The 16562-nt window shown below is 45.6% G+C and overlaps 8 protein-coding genes across 8 annotated transcripts; 4 read left to right on the top strand and 4 right to left on the bottom strand.

Annotated features, from left to right (window-relative positions):
• Nucleotides 1–358: 358 nt before the first annotated feature.
• Nucleotides 359–3304, bottom strand: V1513DRAFT_481062 (WD40-repeat-containing domain protein). Its single transcript, XM_066900346.1, has 9 exons — nt 2992–3304; nt 2786–2936; nt 2634–2737; nt 2454–2583; nt 2257–2399; nt 2045–2202; nt 1540–1996; nt 883–1492; nt 359–835 (listed from the first exon to the last, which is right to left on the bottom strand). Exons 1-9 carry the CDS (start codon nt 3218–3220, stop codon nt 562–564), a joined length of 2256 nt encoding a protein of 751 aa, XP_066751385.1. The 5' UTR covers nt 3221–3304; the 3' UTR covers nt 359–561.
• Nucleotides 3305–3340: 36 nt separating this feature from the next.
• V1513DRAFT_451632 (uncharacterized protein) lies at nt 3341–4419 on the top strand. The gene is made up of 3 exons (XM_066898996.1): nt 3341–3824; nt 3873–4073; nt 4128–4419. Exons 1-3 carry the CDS (start codon nt 3516–3518, stop codon nt 4167–4169), a joined length of 552 nt encoding a protein of 183 aa, XP_066751386.1. The 5' UTR covers nt 3341–3515; the 3' UTR covers nt 4170–4419.
• On the bottom strand, nt 4362–5343 carry V1513DRAFT_451633 (uncharacterized protein). The gene is made up of 2 exons (XM_066898997.1): nt 4793–5343; nt 4362–4735 (listed from the first exon to the last, which is right to left on the bottom strand). The coding sequence occupies exons 1-2, from the start codon at nt 5222–5224 to the stop codon at nt 4481–4483; spliced, it is 687 nt and encodes a 228-aa protein (XP_066751387.1). The 5' UTR covers nt 5225–5343; the 3' UTR covers nt 4362–4480.
• Nucleotides 5274–6868, top strand: V1513DRAFT_451635 (DnaJ domain-containing protein). Its single transcript, XM_066898998.1, has 3 exons — nt 5274–5628; nt 5678–6133; nt 6182–6868. The coding sequence occupies exons 1-3, from the start codon at nt 5443–5445 to the stop codon at nt 6713–6715; spliced, it is 1176 nt and encodes a 391-aa protein (XP_066751388.1). The 5' UTR covers nt 5274–5442; the 3' UTR covers nt 6716–6868.
• A 177-nt stretch (nt 6869–7045) lies between these two features.
• V1513DRAFT_460415 (coiled-coil domain-containing protein-domain-containing protein) lies at nt 7046–7710 on the top strand (the record flags this gene model as incomplete). The annotated part of the gene is made up of 2 exons (XM_066899830.1): nt 7046–7465; nt 7516–7710. 2 exons carry the CDS (start codon nt 7046–7048, stop codon nt 7708–7710), a joined length of 615 nt encoding a protein of 204 aa, XP_066751389.1.
• An 844-nt stretch (nt 7711–8554) lies between these two features.
• Nucleotides 8555–11124, bottom strand: V1513DRAFT_404842 (uncharacterized protein). Its single transcript, XM_066895595.1, has 2 exons — nt 10594–11124; nt 8555–10539 (listed from the first exon to the last, which is right to left on the bottom strand). Exons 1-2 carry the CDS (start codon nt 10940–10942, stop codon nt 9038–9040), a joined length of 1851 nt encoding a protein of 616 aa, XP_066751390.1. The 5' UTR covers nt 10943–11124; the 3' UTR covers nt 8555–9037.
• Nucleotides 11125–11311: 187 nt separating this feature from the next.
• V1513DRAFT_433566 (telomere length regulation protein-domain-containing protein) lies at nt 11312–14110 on the top strand (the record flags this gene model as incomplete). Its single annotated transcript, XM_066896444.1, has 3 exons — nt 11312–11966; nt 12017–12409; nt 12462–14110. 3 exons carry the CDS (start codon nt 11312–11314, stop codon nt 14108–14110), a joined length of 2697 nt encoding a protein of 898 aa, XP_066751391.1.
• Nucleotides 14111–15108: 998 nt separating this feature from the next.
• V1513DRAFT_427364 (uncharacterized protein) lies at nt 15109–15441 on the bottom strand (the record flags this gene model as incomplete). The annotated part of the gene is made up of 1 exon (XM_066896216.1): nt 15109–15441. The coding sequence occupies one exon, from the start codon at nt 15439–15441 to the stop codon at nt 15109–15111; it is 333 nt and encodes a 110-aa protein (XP_066751392.1).
• Nucleotides 15442–16562: the final 1121 nt, after the last annotated feature.

The raw sequence follows: 16562 nt of genomic DNA on the forward strand, positions 1-16562 counted from the left end.
AGTGTAAAAATTATTTTATGGGTACGGGAGGGTACTGCCGAAATGGCTATTTTTGATATTATGAAAAGTTTGGTGGCCATTTTTGATATTTGCCCTTAATACTAACTTATGATATGATATTGCGTTACTGCGAGCCCGATAGCGGCAAATGTTAAGTTTTAACTGTGCATGATGCACCGTAAGATGTGGCGTCTTCTTGAACCTCTGGTCGTGCTGGACGGCTGACCGGTGATCATTAGTTGGGAGCTTAGGTCCCTAATAGAACCTAAATCTGCAACTGCACAGCCTTTACTACAGTTTCTGACCAAGCATAAATTTAGTCATTTTAACATCCAGATGTGGAGCTAAACGTATACGGCCTGTATAGAGTTGTCAAAATCCACCTCTCACCAAGCAGTTCAGGAACAAAACGTATCGTCTGGGCAGAGACTCATGAATTTGTCCTGACGGGCGAAAGCGAACGGCACGGATAAAAGCACCAAGTACTTCCTGACCAGTGGCTATCTATTACAAAGTATAAGACCAAAATATATTACACTTTCTAGATTTGTATGGGACACTCTACTTCAGCAATTGTAGTACATCATCCGATGCAGTCTGTATCCTCTTCTCAGAGACAAAAGTTTCCTTCAAGTCATGCACTACTTTCTTTCCGTCTAAACTCTTCCCTGCTTCGATGATTTCTGGACTGCTGATCGTAAGTACAGTACCGAAAGCCACGATAAGCCGATATGCCGCTTCAGCATCCTTGACAACTGAAAGATATTCCGTCATGATACCGATCACAGAGAATGCAGTCTCAACTTCATTATCTAAGACCACAAGCACAGAAAAACTAAAATTATTAGCACAGGGTTCTCTACATTCACAGACCATACCTACTTCAAAAGCAACGTCGCCAAAGCCACCTCCGTTAACTTGGAAACACCGGATCCGACAAGCGCTCTAGCTTGATCAAGGATCATCTCTCGAGTATCTGCTTGCTGAATTATACTCTTCCCCAGCTCTGTCTGAAACAAGTTTACGAACAATCTTGTGGCCATCATGGCATTGTTCGGAACATCGAATATACCGGGAGTCTCAAAGATCACGGAGAGAATCTCTGACACGATTTCTGCATCGTCCAGTCCACCGACCACAATTCGGAGAATGTCAATGCCACCGAGTTTCTCTGCTGCCGGCCATTCTCGAATAATCTTTAACCCGAGCGCCGCAACCTTGTTTGCTGCATCAGCACTTAAACTACTCTCCGATGCCGCTAAAATCTCGGAAGCTTCACAGATTTCAGAGGTGCTAATAGACGCCGAAGGCCCTTTTGTTGCACTGAATTCCTGCGTCTTCTTTATCAGCATCGGAACGTTGGCCTTTTTGATATAAAGGAAAGTCTTTTGGGGAAACAGAGAGAATCTGACACGTTTTGGCGATGATGCAGTTGCCTCTTGTTGTGAATATGTCGTTGACGAGTCCTGTTGACCGGGTATATATCGAGAGCCTGAATAGTTAGAACTTGGACTTTTGAGAAGATTCGTGTCGACATACCATATGGATCCTCCAACGGTGTCTGAGTCCCAAGCCGTACGCCACCAGTATTTTTCTCGATGAACTTCGCCGTCTCGTCCAAATATGACAATGGAAGCTCGTTTTTTTCCAAGAACCGCTGGGCGGCCGAATAAGGATTCTCAGTTGCGTTATATGGTAGTTTCAATGGCGGAGCGCCTTCCTGAATATCAACATCAAACACATAATCATACTCCTGTCCGTCGTAGATCTGCTTCTGCTTACTGCCAACGCCACTAACGACCTCGCCAATCTTAGCCCATTTTTCGCCAGTCCATTGGTAGGCATCAACTGACGCATATGCCGTCTTAACCATGATAACTTGGCCGATCTTTGTACCTGGAACTTCAAGAGCTTCGTGACTTGGGAGCTTTTCTTTATTGATGTTCCCTACCTCGTTGGCCGATATAGCGTATCCTGCAACTTGCTCATCAAATTTCTGGTACTAGTTAGACCTTTCCCATCACTCCAAAGATATATAACTTACAGCAATTTCTTCCTTCGTAGCCCAAGATTTGTCGTTCCGTGAAAACACACGTACAGTACCGTCACTCCCTCCTGCAGCAATATCTCCATTCTCAGAATTAACCGCTACTGTCCACACTGACGTACATGGAAGCATGATAGTTTGCACACATTCGCCATCTAATTACGCGTTAGCGACGCACGGTCTTACTGAATTTTCACCTGATCGCATACCTTTCCAAACTCGGACTGATCTGTCTTCACCACTGCTAACGACTTCGTCAGTGGCTGGTGAGTACGCGAGAGAATAAACAAAACTGGAGTGGCCGTAAAGTTCTGCGAGGCAGGATCCGCTGAAATTCCAGATTCTCACGGATCTAGTTCGAGTTAGTCACGAAGTCGACTTCATAATAAAGAAGAAGCGACTGTACCCATCATTGCTACAACTTGCAAATCTGTCCTCACCAATGCGACAGATGCTTCGGACAACGTCAGCGTGTCCAGTATACACGCCAGTTACCTTGCTACCACTCCACAGACGAATTGTCTTATCCGCCGATCCTGCAATTCGTTAACGCCAAATCATAAAAAAAAATCTTCCGAGTACGCACCTGTGACATACTGGTCAGGAGCCAACACCAACACGGCCCAAACCGCCTGTTCATGGCCTCGCAGTATGTACTTGCATTGCCTATTCACCCATACCCGTGCAGTCCTACAAATTAGCAAGTTTAGGCTAATATTACATATTCCCACTACTCACTTATCCCAACTGCCACTAAGCAACACGCCGGAATTATAATCAAGAGCACAGACGTTCGAATCATGCCCATTCAGAACGTACTCTGGGACATGATTCGCACCCGGAGAACTCACTGTAATTGACTGGGCAAGACCCGCTGACGCGATCAACCCTATTGACCTTGTCAATATTGGATCGACGACGATTCTTTGGTGACATCCGCTTACCGGTATCATCCATCCATGCTATGCTGTTTAAATATTTTGGCGACTGATATGTCACTTCTGGCGCCCACTCAACGCCAAATTGACTGTCTGCACTGCCTGGGAGATGTTTCCATGTTCTCAGAGTGCAATCTCGAGACACTGATGCGATGAGTTCTGGCCTAGGGAAGATCACGCCGCGGACGTCGCCGCGGTGTCCCTCTAGTGTCCGGGCGAGCTTGAAATCCGGCATCCTAATTAGAGCTGGTGCGTTTTAAGAGGAATACACAACAAAAATATTGCTTGATGTCAACTGCAGGTACCTCAAATGAGGGGGCCGACATATGTGGCTTGCGAATGCTTGGGTGTTCCATAGGGTACTACAAGGTCACCTCACGCGTCCCGTGATGTTTGTCTCTCGCTTCATCGTGAGCGCGACCAACAGATGTGCAACAATTTCATGGCCAAATGTTATGTGATCCATTCAACGCGCTGTGACATTGGCTCTTAAGTTTCTAAAGTATATCTTCTAGTCACTTCTGGGATCCATGGATGAAGAAGCTATTCTCTCGTTTCTAACCGACAACGCGCAGCTCTCTGACATCATCACGCGTCGACAGTTTATTGAAATCTTCCCTAAGGACAAGCGATCCGACCCTGCCGCGGTATCATTGTACCAGGACTTAGCAGAGACGCGTGCACGGCAAATTCGATCTGTACAGAAAAATATCCGATTGGAATGTGCAGTTGCCTCGCGCTCATTACCTGCAGATGTAGACAATGCGCACGCGAACTTAGCAGAGGTTGATGGCGAAGATGAAATTGAGAATATTTACTCCGAGATCATACCTCAAAGGGTACGGAATCACTATTATTTGTTAAACTGGTTTCTAAAACATTTATAGGATCCTCGCAAGTTGACCCTAGCGGAGATGATTACGCATATGGAAGCGGCGGTTTCGAAGCTCACAGCCGAACTCGAATCTATCGATCAGGAGTCGAAACGCATGATTACAGAGAGTGGGGCAATCGTGGACTCACTCAGCGATTTGCGCTACAAAAAGCTGTCATCCGGATCAGTGGATCAGTGCTTGTCAGGGCTGGCGGTAAGGCGACTTTTAACAATATGATCAATGGAAGCGTCCGTCTAATATATATAGTACCTTAATAATCTTCTGTCTGGAAGCAATTCGACCAAGTAAGGATAGTTTCGAAGTCGTTTGGGACTTCATCATGAAACACAGCTTCAACGATTGTCCACTCGAATTGCGTTACAGCCTTCGACTGCACGAGATGACGACAATGTCGCACTGGGGCTACGCTATTAATTGTTTGATCCGTGGGTGCAACCACAAGCTAGCATGTGTCAGCGATAGATCACTTAGGAACAGATATTTTGTAAACATATTAATTAAATGTAGATTGGTTTAATTACAAATAATCCGTATCCAATGCCTGCAAAGTAAAACCCAAAGATACAACTTTTCTGTACCGCAAAATATATTAGAAGTCGTCACTTCTGTTCGCCCGTGCCTTGTTCGTTGCCTTCGTCCGGGGGTTCAGCGGCATCTTTTTTCTTTCTAGGAGCGATCCGTCCAATCTTGACCCATGTATCCAAAATTCTTTCGCGTCGGTTCTCCCACCGCGAGACGAACTTCTGGTACTCCTCATCTGTCAAAGGCTGCCATTTACTCTTCAGAATTCGTCGCACGGACTCCCCAGATATACCAAAAAATTTAGCAATTTCCGATGATTTAATTTCTGGATGCTAAAGTACCAATTAGTATAGTTGCGTCCATTGTGCACACCTTTCCCAAGTACACACCTCTTCCTTAAACGCCCGAAGCGCGATCCTGGCTTCTGGCGATAATTTCTTTCTAGGTTCCCACTGCGCACCACCAATTTTCTCTTTTATTGCCAGCTGATGTTTCTTCCATTTTGGAAGCTTTGGAATTTTGCGCCAGTTGGATGGTAAGTCCAACTCGGCTCTCTTGGGTCGAGAAGCTCCAGGTGGAACATATTTTGGCGTCGGCAGTTTCCAACGTCCGCGTCGATCTGGCGGCTTTATAAAATCAATTTCCGACTCGAAAGAGACTGACGTTGCGGAATCCTTAGGGTCATCGCCTTTTCGAGATTGAAGTTGACTGCACGATGAGAACTTGCGGGGCAAGCCACTGGTGATTAAGGAGCGATGATGACATTTACCTGCGACGATCGTGCAACGAGTTAGAGAAGATATTGGGCCAGTGATACGCATATTTAATGCGAGACAACTGGGATAGTAATATTGTAAAAAAATATGCACCGAATAACTGAAATCATGTCGCGCCAGATTTGATTCAAAAAATCGAACTTAAGTTGAAGAAAATTTCGATTGGGAGGAATGAGCCAAGTTTGAAGGAAAAAAAGACCCGTATTTGTAATATTTCCGTGGCCATACCGTTTCTGAAAATACACTTAACCCAATAACATCAGATGAAGACCTGTTACTACGAACTACTGGAAATCGGTCGCGATGTGTCTCCAGACGAGATACGCAAGGCGTATCGGCGACAAGCATTGTTACTCCACCCGGACAAGAACATGCACAGGGTGGAGGAAGCTACTCAGAAATTTGCACAAGTTCAAGCTGCGTACGAGGTTCTATCAGATCCTGATGAAGTACGCTTTAGTGCACATTTGGCGATCATCTTGCTAATATCATGTCTAGCGGGCCTGGTATGATTCTCACCGAGAACAAATCCTGCGAGAAGCCTCTCCAACGACAACCGGCGGTTTCGACGGTGCCTCATCAACTTCCGCCGGAACTAAGACACAAGATATATTACAATTCTTCGATCCAGGGCTATTTGCCATAATAGATGACTCAGAAATTGGATTCTTTACAATCGCACGGAAAGTGTTCGCGCAATTAGCTGACGAGGAGGCCCAAGCCGACGACGACGGTGTACGACTACCTGATTTTGGTGACAGTAGGTCAGCATGGGCTGGCGAGACAAGATATTTTTATGCTGCATGGAGTGGCTTCTCAACTAGGAAACCGTTTGACTGGTGTGACCAATACCGTCTAGCGGATGCGCCGGACCGTCGAGTCCGACGAGCGATGGAGAAGGAAAACAAGAAATTGAGAGATGCCGCAAAGAAAGAGTATAATGATACTGTTAAGGTGTGTCTGATCTTCAGTATCGATGACTAGTGTATTAATGGACGATAGGCATTTGTGGCTTTCATTAAAAAGCGTGATCCACGGTCGAAGCAATCAACTGTAGACAGTGAGCAGCGACAACAGGATATGGCAACTAAAGTCAAAGAGCAAGCAGCCAAAGCACGAGCAGCACATCGAAGTAGATTCAAAGCCTATGAGGGCCAGGATTGGGCTACTCCTGAATATGACGAGCAGTTCTGGGACGAGGAATTTAGCACGAAGGCAAAAAAGGAGAATGCCGAGGATGTTGAAGCTGTCACGTCCGCAAGTGCTGACGCCAACGATGACTCTGACTACGACGAGAATGAAATTATCGTTTATGAGTGCGTATTTTGCAAGAAGACGTTCAAATCAGAAAAGCAACTCGGTGTTCATGAGCAGAGTAACAAGCACCAGAAGATGGTCAGAGATGTTGTCCGTCGAATGAAGAAGGAGAACGCTCGAATAGAACGTGACAGTGCAGAGGAGGATGAGTTCAAAGATGCAAGTGAAAAGTTTTCTGTTGAAGATTTGGCAGATGATGTGTCTCATCTTTCTACATAGACATCGCTTGGTCGGGAGTTTGTTAGAAGCATATATGGATTGAATTGTAGATACGGAGTTATGTGTGGAATTTTCAATTAGTGTACCATAGACAACGTATTAGCGCATTACGCAAAGTTAGTTATCTAATCCACAAGAATTTCAGTCGACATTCTTGAGATTCCCCCAAAGATTCAGAAGCTTCATCATGAAAATTGCCCGGCTGCTCTAGAGGAGGGTCGACGACTGACGCTACAACATCGGCTTGCCTTCAGGCCGACTTCCTAACTCGTGCGGCGCCAATTATGAACCGCCTGGCGTAGAAGGAATCCCATTACACAGCCTCCCCCGATGTTATCACCACAACCACTACCGCCGAAATCTCAACCTCCACAGGTCCGGCATCACGTCACTATTAAAAACCGAAGGCTTCACTATCTCCATCGTCATACGCCATCGTACTTCCACCGAAGCGGGCTTGCCGAGGCGAACCCACTGTTGCATGATCGACTTATCCGACAATTTCAAACTGTAGAGGAGAGGCAAACTGAGGGTGAAACACAAGGATGGGCTGGACGAATGTATGAGGATCTGATGCGGGCGGAAAGGCGGCTTGAAATGGAAAGCGTTAAGAGAGCGGAAGAATCTCGTAGGCAGGATCAAGGCGAGTCTGCGGTGGAGGAAGTTGAGGAGGAAGGCGTGGAGTCCAGAGAGGAGGGTGAAAGACAATGGCAGTACCTAATGACGTTGCGCTTTTTGGAAGGACTGGATGTGGGTATATCATTGGCTTGCTTTGCTAACCGAGTGCTAATGATGAATAGACGGACTTCAATTACGATGACGTCGATTTTGATGAGCAGTGGGATGACCTGGCTCAACTCGCGCGCGATAGGGAAGACGAATATTTTGACGACGAAGAACCCACATGGTATGAAGCTGACGGCAATGGCCACAGTATGCACGAGCAATCAAGTGGACATGTTCTTAAAGGGCAAACCGGAATTCAAGACTTTTGAAGATTATGAACGCTACTCTAAGATTAAGGCAAAATCTCCCAATGACGGAGAGTTTAAGATCCGAGTCTCAATATGCCGGTTCTCGTATGGAGAATTTGCGAAATATATAGTTGTTGTGTTGCGGATTGGTTTTTGATGCCACTCTCTTGGAGAAAGCCCAAAGGTGAATTCTCACTGACCGCATACAAAGTGCTGTGTGTACGGCCAGTTGGTGGCAGCGAGGTTCCGATTGGGCAACCGATATCATCCGGCTATATGACAGGTTGGCAAATTTTCTTATAGATGTACGCATGCGATTTCTATGGTATTATAACGGGACGGTTGCCACTTAAGGGCGAAAATTAGGCGGGTAAGCTTGCTATATATGCCTTGTACGACATGACCATTCATTTTGAAACTTAAATCAACTTAGCAAGGAGGAAAATTACACAAATTCAGTCCATAGGTTGTAAAGAGGTGCTCCCATTCCGGACTGTTCGAGATTTCCTGACGTCCGAACAGATCCAGCTCCAAGGATTGCGAATCATCAAACCAAGATGAATCATCCATATGCTGATACTTAGTGGCCTCCGATATTAATTGAAGAGAGCTGGTATACGAATAATGACGTATTTGGCGTATGATGCGATCTCGCAGTCACCGCCAAGATCTTGCACGTCCTAGGTATTGAGTCTCATATCAGCATTTTAGTTATTGTAAATTGGAGAGGAGATCTATACTCGATACAAGCCTCACGTTTCATTGAGGCATAGACTCGCGATCTCGACGCAAAGATGGCGCAAAATATACAAGTCACATTGAAATGCTGCAAATTAGAACAGATTATGTATGATCAATTAATTTGCCTATATTATTTATTATCATGTATTCAACGATTGACGACAGGGCAGTCGCTCCACGACCCAATCTAAGGTTTGTAAGACAATGAAACGCATGTTTAGGCTTTAATTATATTTAAACTCATTTTGTGGCCTCTGTCTCAATAAATTGGGATGACGCGTTCGCCTCAGTTGTGCAGCTCCACCCAACGTGCAACAAGTACTATATGATACTACATGGATGACATTCGCGGATGACGAATTCAAGTCCTATTGTGGGGAGTAAGTCCTGTTGGGTTTAGATCCCTACTACAACAGTAAGTACTCGTGGCATAGAGCAGGCATGTCATCAGTGTAGCCAAGGCCCAAACGGGTAAAAGATCATGCGCTTGAACTCCAGTCTCACGAAAATCCTGCCTACAGATTCGCGTCCCCGGACTCATCCCATGTTGTCGTAACAACCGACAGGCTCCACATTCAGTTATAACTTCTAAATGTTAATTATTACATTACTCTTTCTGCCGCTGAGCCCTCAACCGCGCTTCTACCGCTCGCGCCCTCCTTTCCCGCTCAATCCTCATCCGGGATTCAGGTGTCAGTCCACTTAACAACTGCTGCTCCTGTCCCATGCTCGTGACGACCGAGCTCGCAAGTTTCCGTCCGCCAATAGTCGCGGCATTCTGATTCGCTGTGAGCCCACTCTGTTCAAGCTTCTTTACCGCCTCGGCACGTTCTCTGACCGCACTCTCTTTTTCCCTCGCGTCACGCGCAGCGATGTCAGCCTTTGTAAGCGCACTGTTCACACCACTTTCGGCCCAACTCCACTTCTGTTCACCTAGATCTGCTCGAGCCAGACGAAATGCATCTCGAGTTGCACGATCGCCACTAAGTTCCCATGCTGTCCGGCCTTCGTCATTGCGTAGTGTCGGATCGGCTCCCAAGGTGACGACCAAGAACAACACCATCCTGGCGAGCGAAAGCGATGCTGCAAGATGTAATGCTGTAGGAGTGTGGTGATATTGCTCCACTGGCTCGAATCTGAAATCAGGTGACAGACGGTTTGATTCCAGATACATCGCCAATGGATTCGTACGCGACTTCTTCACGAAAGCCACGATCTGTGATGTGTGCAGCTCTCCCGGTGACAATTCTTTCACTGGTTCTGGTTCCTTACTAGGCGTTAACGATACTGTCTCTTTCGGCTTGGGCTTGGACTTCGGAGGAGCAAAAGCATCCTTCTTCATAATCTTTGGCCGCGTAAGCTCCAACCAAACCCGCTTCACCTCACTCCCCGTCGCCCGTCTCGTGGAGAAAGGAATCCCCTTGACACGTTTATCCCTTGCACCAATAACGGCTCCATCATATCCTACCAAAATTTTGCGATTCTGTCGTCCATTTGCTCGCACAAAAATATGCTCCGCGCGGTCTATGTACGACTTCCACTGTTCCAACAACTCCCTTACTTCCTTCTCCAAAGCCGCTTCATTATATCGCCGCAAATTAGAACCAGCCGAATGCGCTTTGCCATGAGCACTATCACTCGCGCTTTGCGCCCCTCCCTGCTTCCGACGCGTCGTATATCTGTGAAAAGTCTTGTGCTCAACAAACACGACTGGATCCGCATTATTCTGCGGGTTTAAAGCATGCGAAATAATTGCACCCGCAAAGTGACCGCCTCCCAGCATAAATATCGCTGACACCGGAGTCGATGCATCGTGCGTATGTACTTTGGGAGGAAGTTGTCGGCTTTTAATGACGTCTTGTGGTGTTGAATTTTCGGGGACTGGAAAAAGCGTAGAATAGATCGCGAGGACGTCATCCGGGGGGAGTAGGGATGACTGAAATATGTGGAATGGCGAACGAACTGGCATGGCATCGTCGTCGCCATGTTCTAGAATTGTGTCAAGAGTGGTCTTTGCAAGCAGATTGCTTACTTTATCGGTCGTCGAGTCGGACAGTGGGTCTGATTCTGAATCGCTTGAATCAGATCCCGAAATCGATTCTTCTAGTTCTAAGCCATGTTAACTTCCATTCCAAGGATAAGTCTCAAGTCAAAGGTCGTCACCATCCAGCATCGTTTCAAACATGGCTTGCCCAACAGCTGCTAATCCCAACACTTTCCTCTTCACATTAAATTTGTGGTAATCACTCTTGTAGTGCTCTCTCTGCTCATCTTGGGACGTGGCGCTGTATTTACATGTATTACACTGTGGGCCGGATCCCGTCGTACTATCCGACGAATCAGCAAGCGGGTCTGACGCCGGCGTGAGATTTGCTGGTGTCGGGTGCTCTATAGAGTCAGACGTTACTGGTGATGACGTTGATCCTGCAGACTCGAATGATATCGGCTCGAGGGACGACAATAGTGTTTCCGGTAAAGTATAGACGTAAAACGGCGTAGGGCGGGTCGTCATGTTGGCTCGCTGGAATATAGTAAAATCCTGAATACTCAATGTCTTAATGGAATATAATACCGGTTTTGGGCCGCAATGGAAATGAGAATATAGATTTTTAGCAGGTGAACTCGACTGGTTAAATAATCGGCTCGAATGTCGCAGAAGTATTGAGCCAGACAAAAATTAAGCCATCTAAAAAGGGTCACAGATGAATCTCATGACACAATAGAGTTTGAAGGCGCCGCGAATCAGCATGGTTTGTATTGTCCATATATGTTTGATTCAGGGGTTAAGTACGCTTTTTCGAAATCGCTGACTCTCGCATCACACTGTAGAATCGTCAATATTCATCCAGCTACATGACAGATCGAATGGCAATATGACAAAATGGACGACCGAGTCCGATTGGTATCCGACTCAGTAGAAATATTAAAGGGTGCGCCCAGCTCGAATGATGTACTGCGGACAATTCACAGTCTGTCCAAAAATGCTTCAATTCGATTACCATCTCCTGAGTCGGGACAAGTGATCTCGATTCTTCTTAACAAAATCGTGCCAGAGTTCTACGACGCTCTGAAACAATCCAAGGAATTTATTCAGGATATATTGACGATTTTGAGAAGTCTGACCGGAATTAGAGGGATGCTCAATGTGGTTTCAATATGCACCGATATTGTCCGAAGGCAATCAAATGATCCACAGGCGAGAAGTAAACTTCAAGCCCTGGTGACCGTTCTGGGAGATGTCCTTTCTGCAAACATACTTGTGATTTTATATAGCCACTTTACGTCAGATGCCAAAAGTGATCTGTATTGGCGCGAAGTAACGGCTATGTTGGCAGGAGGAAAGATCGTTGCAGTTGCAGCGGAAGCGAAGGCGGTGATCAACGAGAACGACAAACCAAAATCATGGTGGTGGACCGCTGATGGTGCGAAAATGTCGGAATTTTTGGGTTTGGCATTGTTGAGATGTAGTAATCGTGAAATTGGCGATGCAATTTTGGGAAAGTTCTTTATTCGCGCCCTGAGTTCTGGCTATCCCAGTGAGTGCTCTCGTGATTCTGGGAATTTAGGGAATGACGCTAATTGTTAGATTTTTTCTTAAACCAATTACTGAATAAGCAAGGATTTGATTTTATGAAGCGTATATCAAGGTTTTTGGACGCTCGAGAGACAGCGTCTTTCACCAAAGCTGTCCTCCGTTACCTACAAACGACATATTTTGATCATGAGGATACCGAAACCGTGAGGGTGTCACATAAAGTTTCTGCTGCGGCCACGATTTTGATATACTTGGTTCCTCTTGATGAAGAGAATAATCTTCTACAAATAGTACTTCAACAGCAGATTGGGAATCAGCGCCTTCTTAGGGCTGTCGTCGCCTGGATTGCATTTCATGGATTACAGGAGCAAGTCTTTGATGATCTTATGAAAACGTGGAGCGATAAGATTGTTATCCATAACGTCCAAATCACAAAGCAAGAAGGTAAACAATACAGAAAACGATTCCCACATTGTTATCGCTAACCTCATCTCAGTACAAACAGATGTGCTTGGTCTTCTGCTTCCCCATCTCGGATCCAAATATATTCGCATAGTAGCGCAGTCAAAGCAGTACTTGACCGGAGTATCGAATCGTCTAGGTGCAGTTTCCACTCATCTTCGATATACGGGCATGTGTCTTGCTGTGGCCGTAAATCAGATGGATAACTCCGGCATTAAGCTTAGCTTCGACGATGTCCCTGGTTTTCCAGCGATGTATTGTGAATGGGCTAAACTGTTGCAATACAAAGATGCAGTAATCGATGAGGCTTCAATATGGGAATATTTGGCACCGCGTCCTTCCGAAGGTGCGAAGAAAACCTGTTTAATTTCTACGATAGTTCGCATGCCAATCTCGAGTACGAAGGCAGGAAAGCAGACATCTCCACCTACTGAGCTCAATATAGAAATCGATAGTGATGATGAGACCGATTCGGAGTTCGAGCCATATGCAATTGTTGACGATGAATCTGAAGATTCTGACGATGACCCGACGATGCGTCGCGAGAAGATCTTGCCTCCAGTTTACATTATCGACCTGATCAAATACTTTCACGAAACGGATTCAAATACTGCTCTTGTCAAGCATAAATTCGCATTAGTGGACGCGGCCAAAATAATCCTGCGGAAAGCTACGTTTGGGCGAGAACTGGTTGCGGCAAGCAAAGAACTCGGAATAATCTTGTCTGGCATTAAGAACAATTTTGACCTTGAAAATTTTGAGCGGAACAAGATGAACGCAATGGTTGCACTTGTTGTTACTGTCCCGGAAGTCATTGGACCGCTGTATGCCGAGAGCGTCACATTCGGTGATTACTCGATGCAGGAAAGGCTAACGATGCTGTCATCACTGGCGTTGGGTGCGTTACATCTGAGCGGGAGAGAGTCCTATGAGTTTGATATTGATCCACAGAGACTGTTCGCCAGCAGGTTGCTACCAGAAGGAATACATGAGAGATTTATTTCGGCAAAAGACTATCCGCAAGATCTATCGAGACTAGGGCTTCCGCAGGTTGACGATGCGATCAAGGAGATTCAAGTAGATGCTTTGCAGGAGTCTGTTACAAAAGCTACTGAAGCTGTCTCGAAAGAACCGAACGTTCTGCGAATTTCCAAACGGCTTCAGAACGAGAGGCATAGAGCAGCTAATAAAATTTCTGTGCCAAAGAATAATCTTGCCAAGATTGCCGGGAAAGCGTTTTTCTTCCCCCTCGCGGCTCATTGGCGATACTTCACCATGAGCATCTCCAGAAACGAGTTTGGTGCAATTATGGCTGGTCATTATATCAAGACCCTGGCTATCATCTTGAACGCTAGTTATCCCTCAGCGACTGACACTCTAGACATGTCTATGGAACTCTTCAGCATATTGTCCACCATCCGTCGTGATGTTTCTGATGCAACGATTATGGAGTCATTCCTCACAGCGATTCTCGTCGTTATTGACGTCAACGAAGAAGACACGATAATCAAATTATTTTCGAAGCAATTGATCGAAATAAAAGAGTATCTAGATGCAAACTGGGACGGGATCACAGACCAGAGAGTTCATAATATGGCTGCTGGCGTGTTAATCAAAATAACGCAGCTGTTGGAAACATATCAAAGAAGGCTCGTCGGAGAGTACTTGACTATGGGAAGTTAATTGACGTTTATTTGGTTTGCTGTAAATACTCAATATAGCATAATATGTGTAGATAGATAGATTTATCCAGGGCGGCTTGGAGCGACCGCCTTAACAAGCTTTCTGGGAGATATTTTAAATCAGGAATATTTTATACATCGGAGGCGAACAATGTGGACACGAGCTCCGAGGTTAAAATTGCTCTCAAGTATGGCTAAGTACAGATCTGCAATCCTGGCGCACAACTGATGCCCATTGCAATGCCAATTACTTGGAGGTAATGTAGTATTACAGAATTCAAAGTAGTTATTTCTGAGAACCGATCCAAGTAGATCTAAGATCTAGTATGAGGTAGCCGAATCGTTTCCCATAAAAGAAAACAATCGGTTTCCAAACAGCTCAAAGTGCTTTGTAGATTTCAACATTAGTGTTACATTGAAGTGATGTCCCAGTAACTAACGTTGGCGGAATATACAAAGTAATACTTTTCACTTTTTCATCAAACTGAGAAATACAGCCCTAAAGGAAAATCTCTGATGCCACTCACAACTATTATAAGAGTGGCTCGCAAAAAGTGACTCACTGGAGCAAATTGATAGAGTGGGTAGTTGTATATGCTACCATACTCAGTGAGTGAAACTCTGTGAGAGAGTTATTGTAGTACTTGTAGAGTTTTGCCTATGAGCTAGTTGATGTGATGGCAATGTAGAGCAAGTTGCATAGTTATAGCCACTCGAATGATGTACTGGAGGCCATCTTGTTCTCATCTCGTGAGACGTATATGAGTGACTCTGAAAAGAGCATAAGAGTAAGAAAATATCTACCACATGCTTGTGCATGCCTACTTATTGACTGTGTAGCCAGATGATATTATATTACTACAGTTACGGAAAATCAATCATCATCAAGCCTTTGTGGCCAGAACTAACCGTGGTTTCATAGGGGTCGTAGACAACCCAATTGCGATCTAGAATATACTCTTGGTGGGTAAACCTATTAGCAATTATGCCCACAGTACATTAAATATCCGCGACGTTAATGCACGCCAGGTATGACTCCCGACTTGACAACTGTTGCACGCGCCCGCATAAACCATCTTTATCATTAACATAATGCACATCTTGGAAGACCTTTACCAGAGCAAGCTGGTGCTTCGTTCCTCCCCACTGGCAAGAAAATAAGCGATCAACCTCACCAAAGAACCGCTCATCATGTTCAGACTGGCAACTGACATAACTTGATCCGGGCCCAACAGCTGCAAGCACAGAAGTAACCATGTCCTCACCGTTTGCGCGGTACTCTCTAAAATCGACGATCGTGTGCTGCAGTTGATTGGCTACCGCAGCGGACATATGAGCAATATTCAAAAAGCCGCTAAGGTGTCAAACTGCCGTGCTGTAAACTGCGGTGGAGAGTTCACTCGATCTAGCAACTCAGTTAACCCTGCATTTAGTGCTGTTGCAGAAAAACTTCCTCCCATGTGATGGCGACATTGGGATTTGTCCAGCGCAGTAAATTAGCCTGTTAATTAAGGAGAATTGGGTTGGACAGACTTTCATCCTTGTGCTTTTTACCTTGCAACTATTTCACAACATTTCCACAAGTCTTCTCCATAGTGAATTGCCAATATCCCCACGCTGGACCACAGTCCCTGATGCAGTCCACAAGGTGCAGGATTCCATGGAGATTGAATGTGCATATAGTGAGACTGAGTACAGATTCTCATATGACTCAACAAATTCACGGACTGCTACATCCAAAAATCCAATATCGTCCTGGGAAATCTTCTCTTGCGTCGAAACCGAGTATATTCGGGCTAGCAGCGCTATGTTCTTCCTGATTTCTATCGATGCTCTTCCATCCAGGAGAGGAGGATGAACGAACAACTGCAAGAAAAACCAATTTTGTGCAATGTCGATAGACGTCTTCCGGCGATCGCGACAATGCAGCTGGAACTTCGCTCCCGCTTTCCTTTATCTCTGCACTGAGCCCCGCTAAATCTTCAACAACAGGCTTGGCAACCTCCACCGTTTCAGAACCCGGTCCCGGACGTAGTTTCGTGGGCTTAGCCATCTCGACCCATCGGACGAATGTACGTGGGACAATACCCTTCTAAAACGAAATGCATGACGTAGATCGGAAATGATTCAGGCCAATGCAAGGTCCTCACGTCTAGCAAAGGTGACCGAGAGGAGATACCAAAAGTCTGATACAATGTTGGGTCTTGCAGGCGATGGCAGTCTTCGATATCCTCTTTCATGCTCTTCCTCAAATTCAGCTGTCGTATGCCTCGACTATCGGGACTTAGAGAGAGGAATGGATAGTGTGCTTGTTGGTAGCAACAACTCCCTCTATAAGGCAAAAACGACATAGCCGCTTCGCGTTATGGCCTTTAAGGCATCAACTTTGCAATGGCCGGTTGATCGCCAATAACAAGACATAGGTGGACTTTTACTATGGACATACAACGTCG

Source organism: Lipomyces chichibuensis (assembly GCF_038497645.1).
Source record: "Lipomyces chichibuensis strain CBS 12929 unplaced genomic scaffold V1513scaffold_42, whole genome shotgun sequence".
NCBI lineage: Eukaryota > Fungi > Ascomycota > Lipomycetes > Lipomycetales > Lipomycetaceae > Lipomyces > Lipomyces chichibuensis.

Coding starts and splice junctions, on each gene's coding strand:
- V1513DRAFT_481062 (XM_066900346.1), bottom strand. CDS start 3,220: ATGCCGGATTTCAAGCTCGCCCGGACACTAGAGGGACACCGCGGCGAC. Junction 1,997..2,044: donor CTACGAAGGAAGAAATTGCT/GTAAGTTATATA, acceptor AACTAGTACCAG/AAATTTGATGAGCAAGTTGC. Junction 1,493..1,539: donor ACCGTTGGAGGATCCATATG/GTATGTCGACAC, acceptor CTAACTATTCAG/GCTCTCGATATATACCCGGT.
- V1513DRAFT_451632 (XM_066898996.1), top strand. CDS start 3,516: ATGGATGAAGAAGCTATTCTCTCGTTTCTAACCGACAACGCGCAGCTC. Junction 3,825..3,872: donor CCGAGATCATACCTCAAAGG/GTACGGAATCAC, acceptor AAACATTTATAG/GATCCTCGCAAGTTGACCCT. Junction 4,074..4,127: donor AGTGCTTGTCAGGGCTGGCG/GTAAGGCGACTT, acceptor TAATATATATAG/TACCTTAATAATCTTCTGTC.
- V1513DRAFT_451633 (XM_066898997.1), bottom strand. CDS start 5,224: ATGCGTATCACTGGCCCAATATCTTCTCTAACTCGTTGCACGATCGTC. Junction 4,736..4,792: donor TTCGGGCGTTTAAGGAAGAG/GTGTGTACTTGG, acceptor TTGGTACTTTAG/CATCCAGAAATTAAATCATC.
- V1513DRAFT_451635 (XM_066898998.1), top strand. CDS start 5,443: ATGAAGACCTGTTACTACGAACTACTGGAAATCGGTCGCGATGTGTCT. Junction 5,629..5,677: donor TTCTATCAGATCCTGATGAA/GTACGCTTTAGT, acceptor TATCATGTCTAG/CGGGCCTGGTATGATTCTCA. Junction 6,134..6,181: donor AGTATAATGATACTGTTAAG/GTGTGTCTGATC, acceptor AATGGACGATAG/GCATTTGTGGCTTTCATTAA.
- V1513DRAFT_404842 (XM_066895595.1), bottom strand. CDS start 10,942: ATGACGACCCGCCCTACGCCGTTTTACGTCTATACTTTACCGGAAACA. Junction 10,540..10,593: donor GTTTGAAACGATGCTGGATG/GTGACGACCTTT, acceptor AACATGGCTTAG/AACTAGAAGAATCGATTTCG.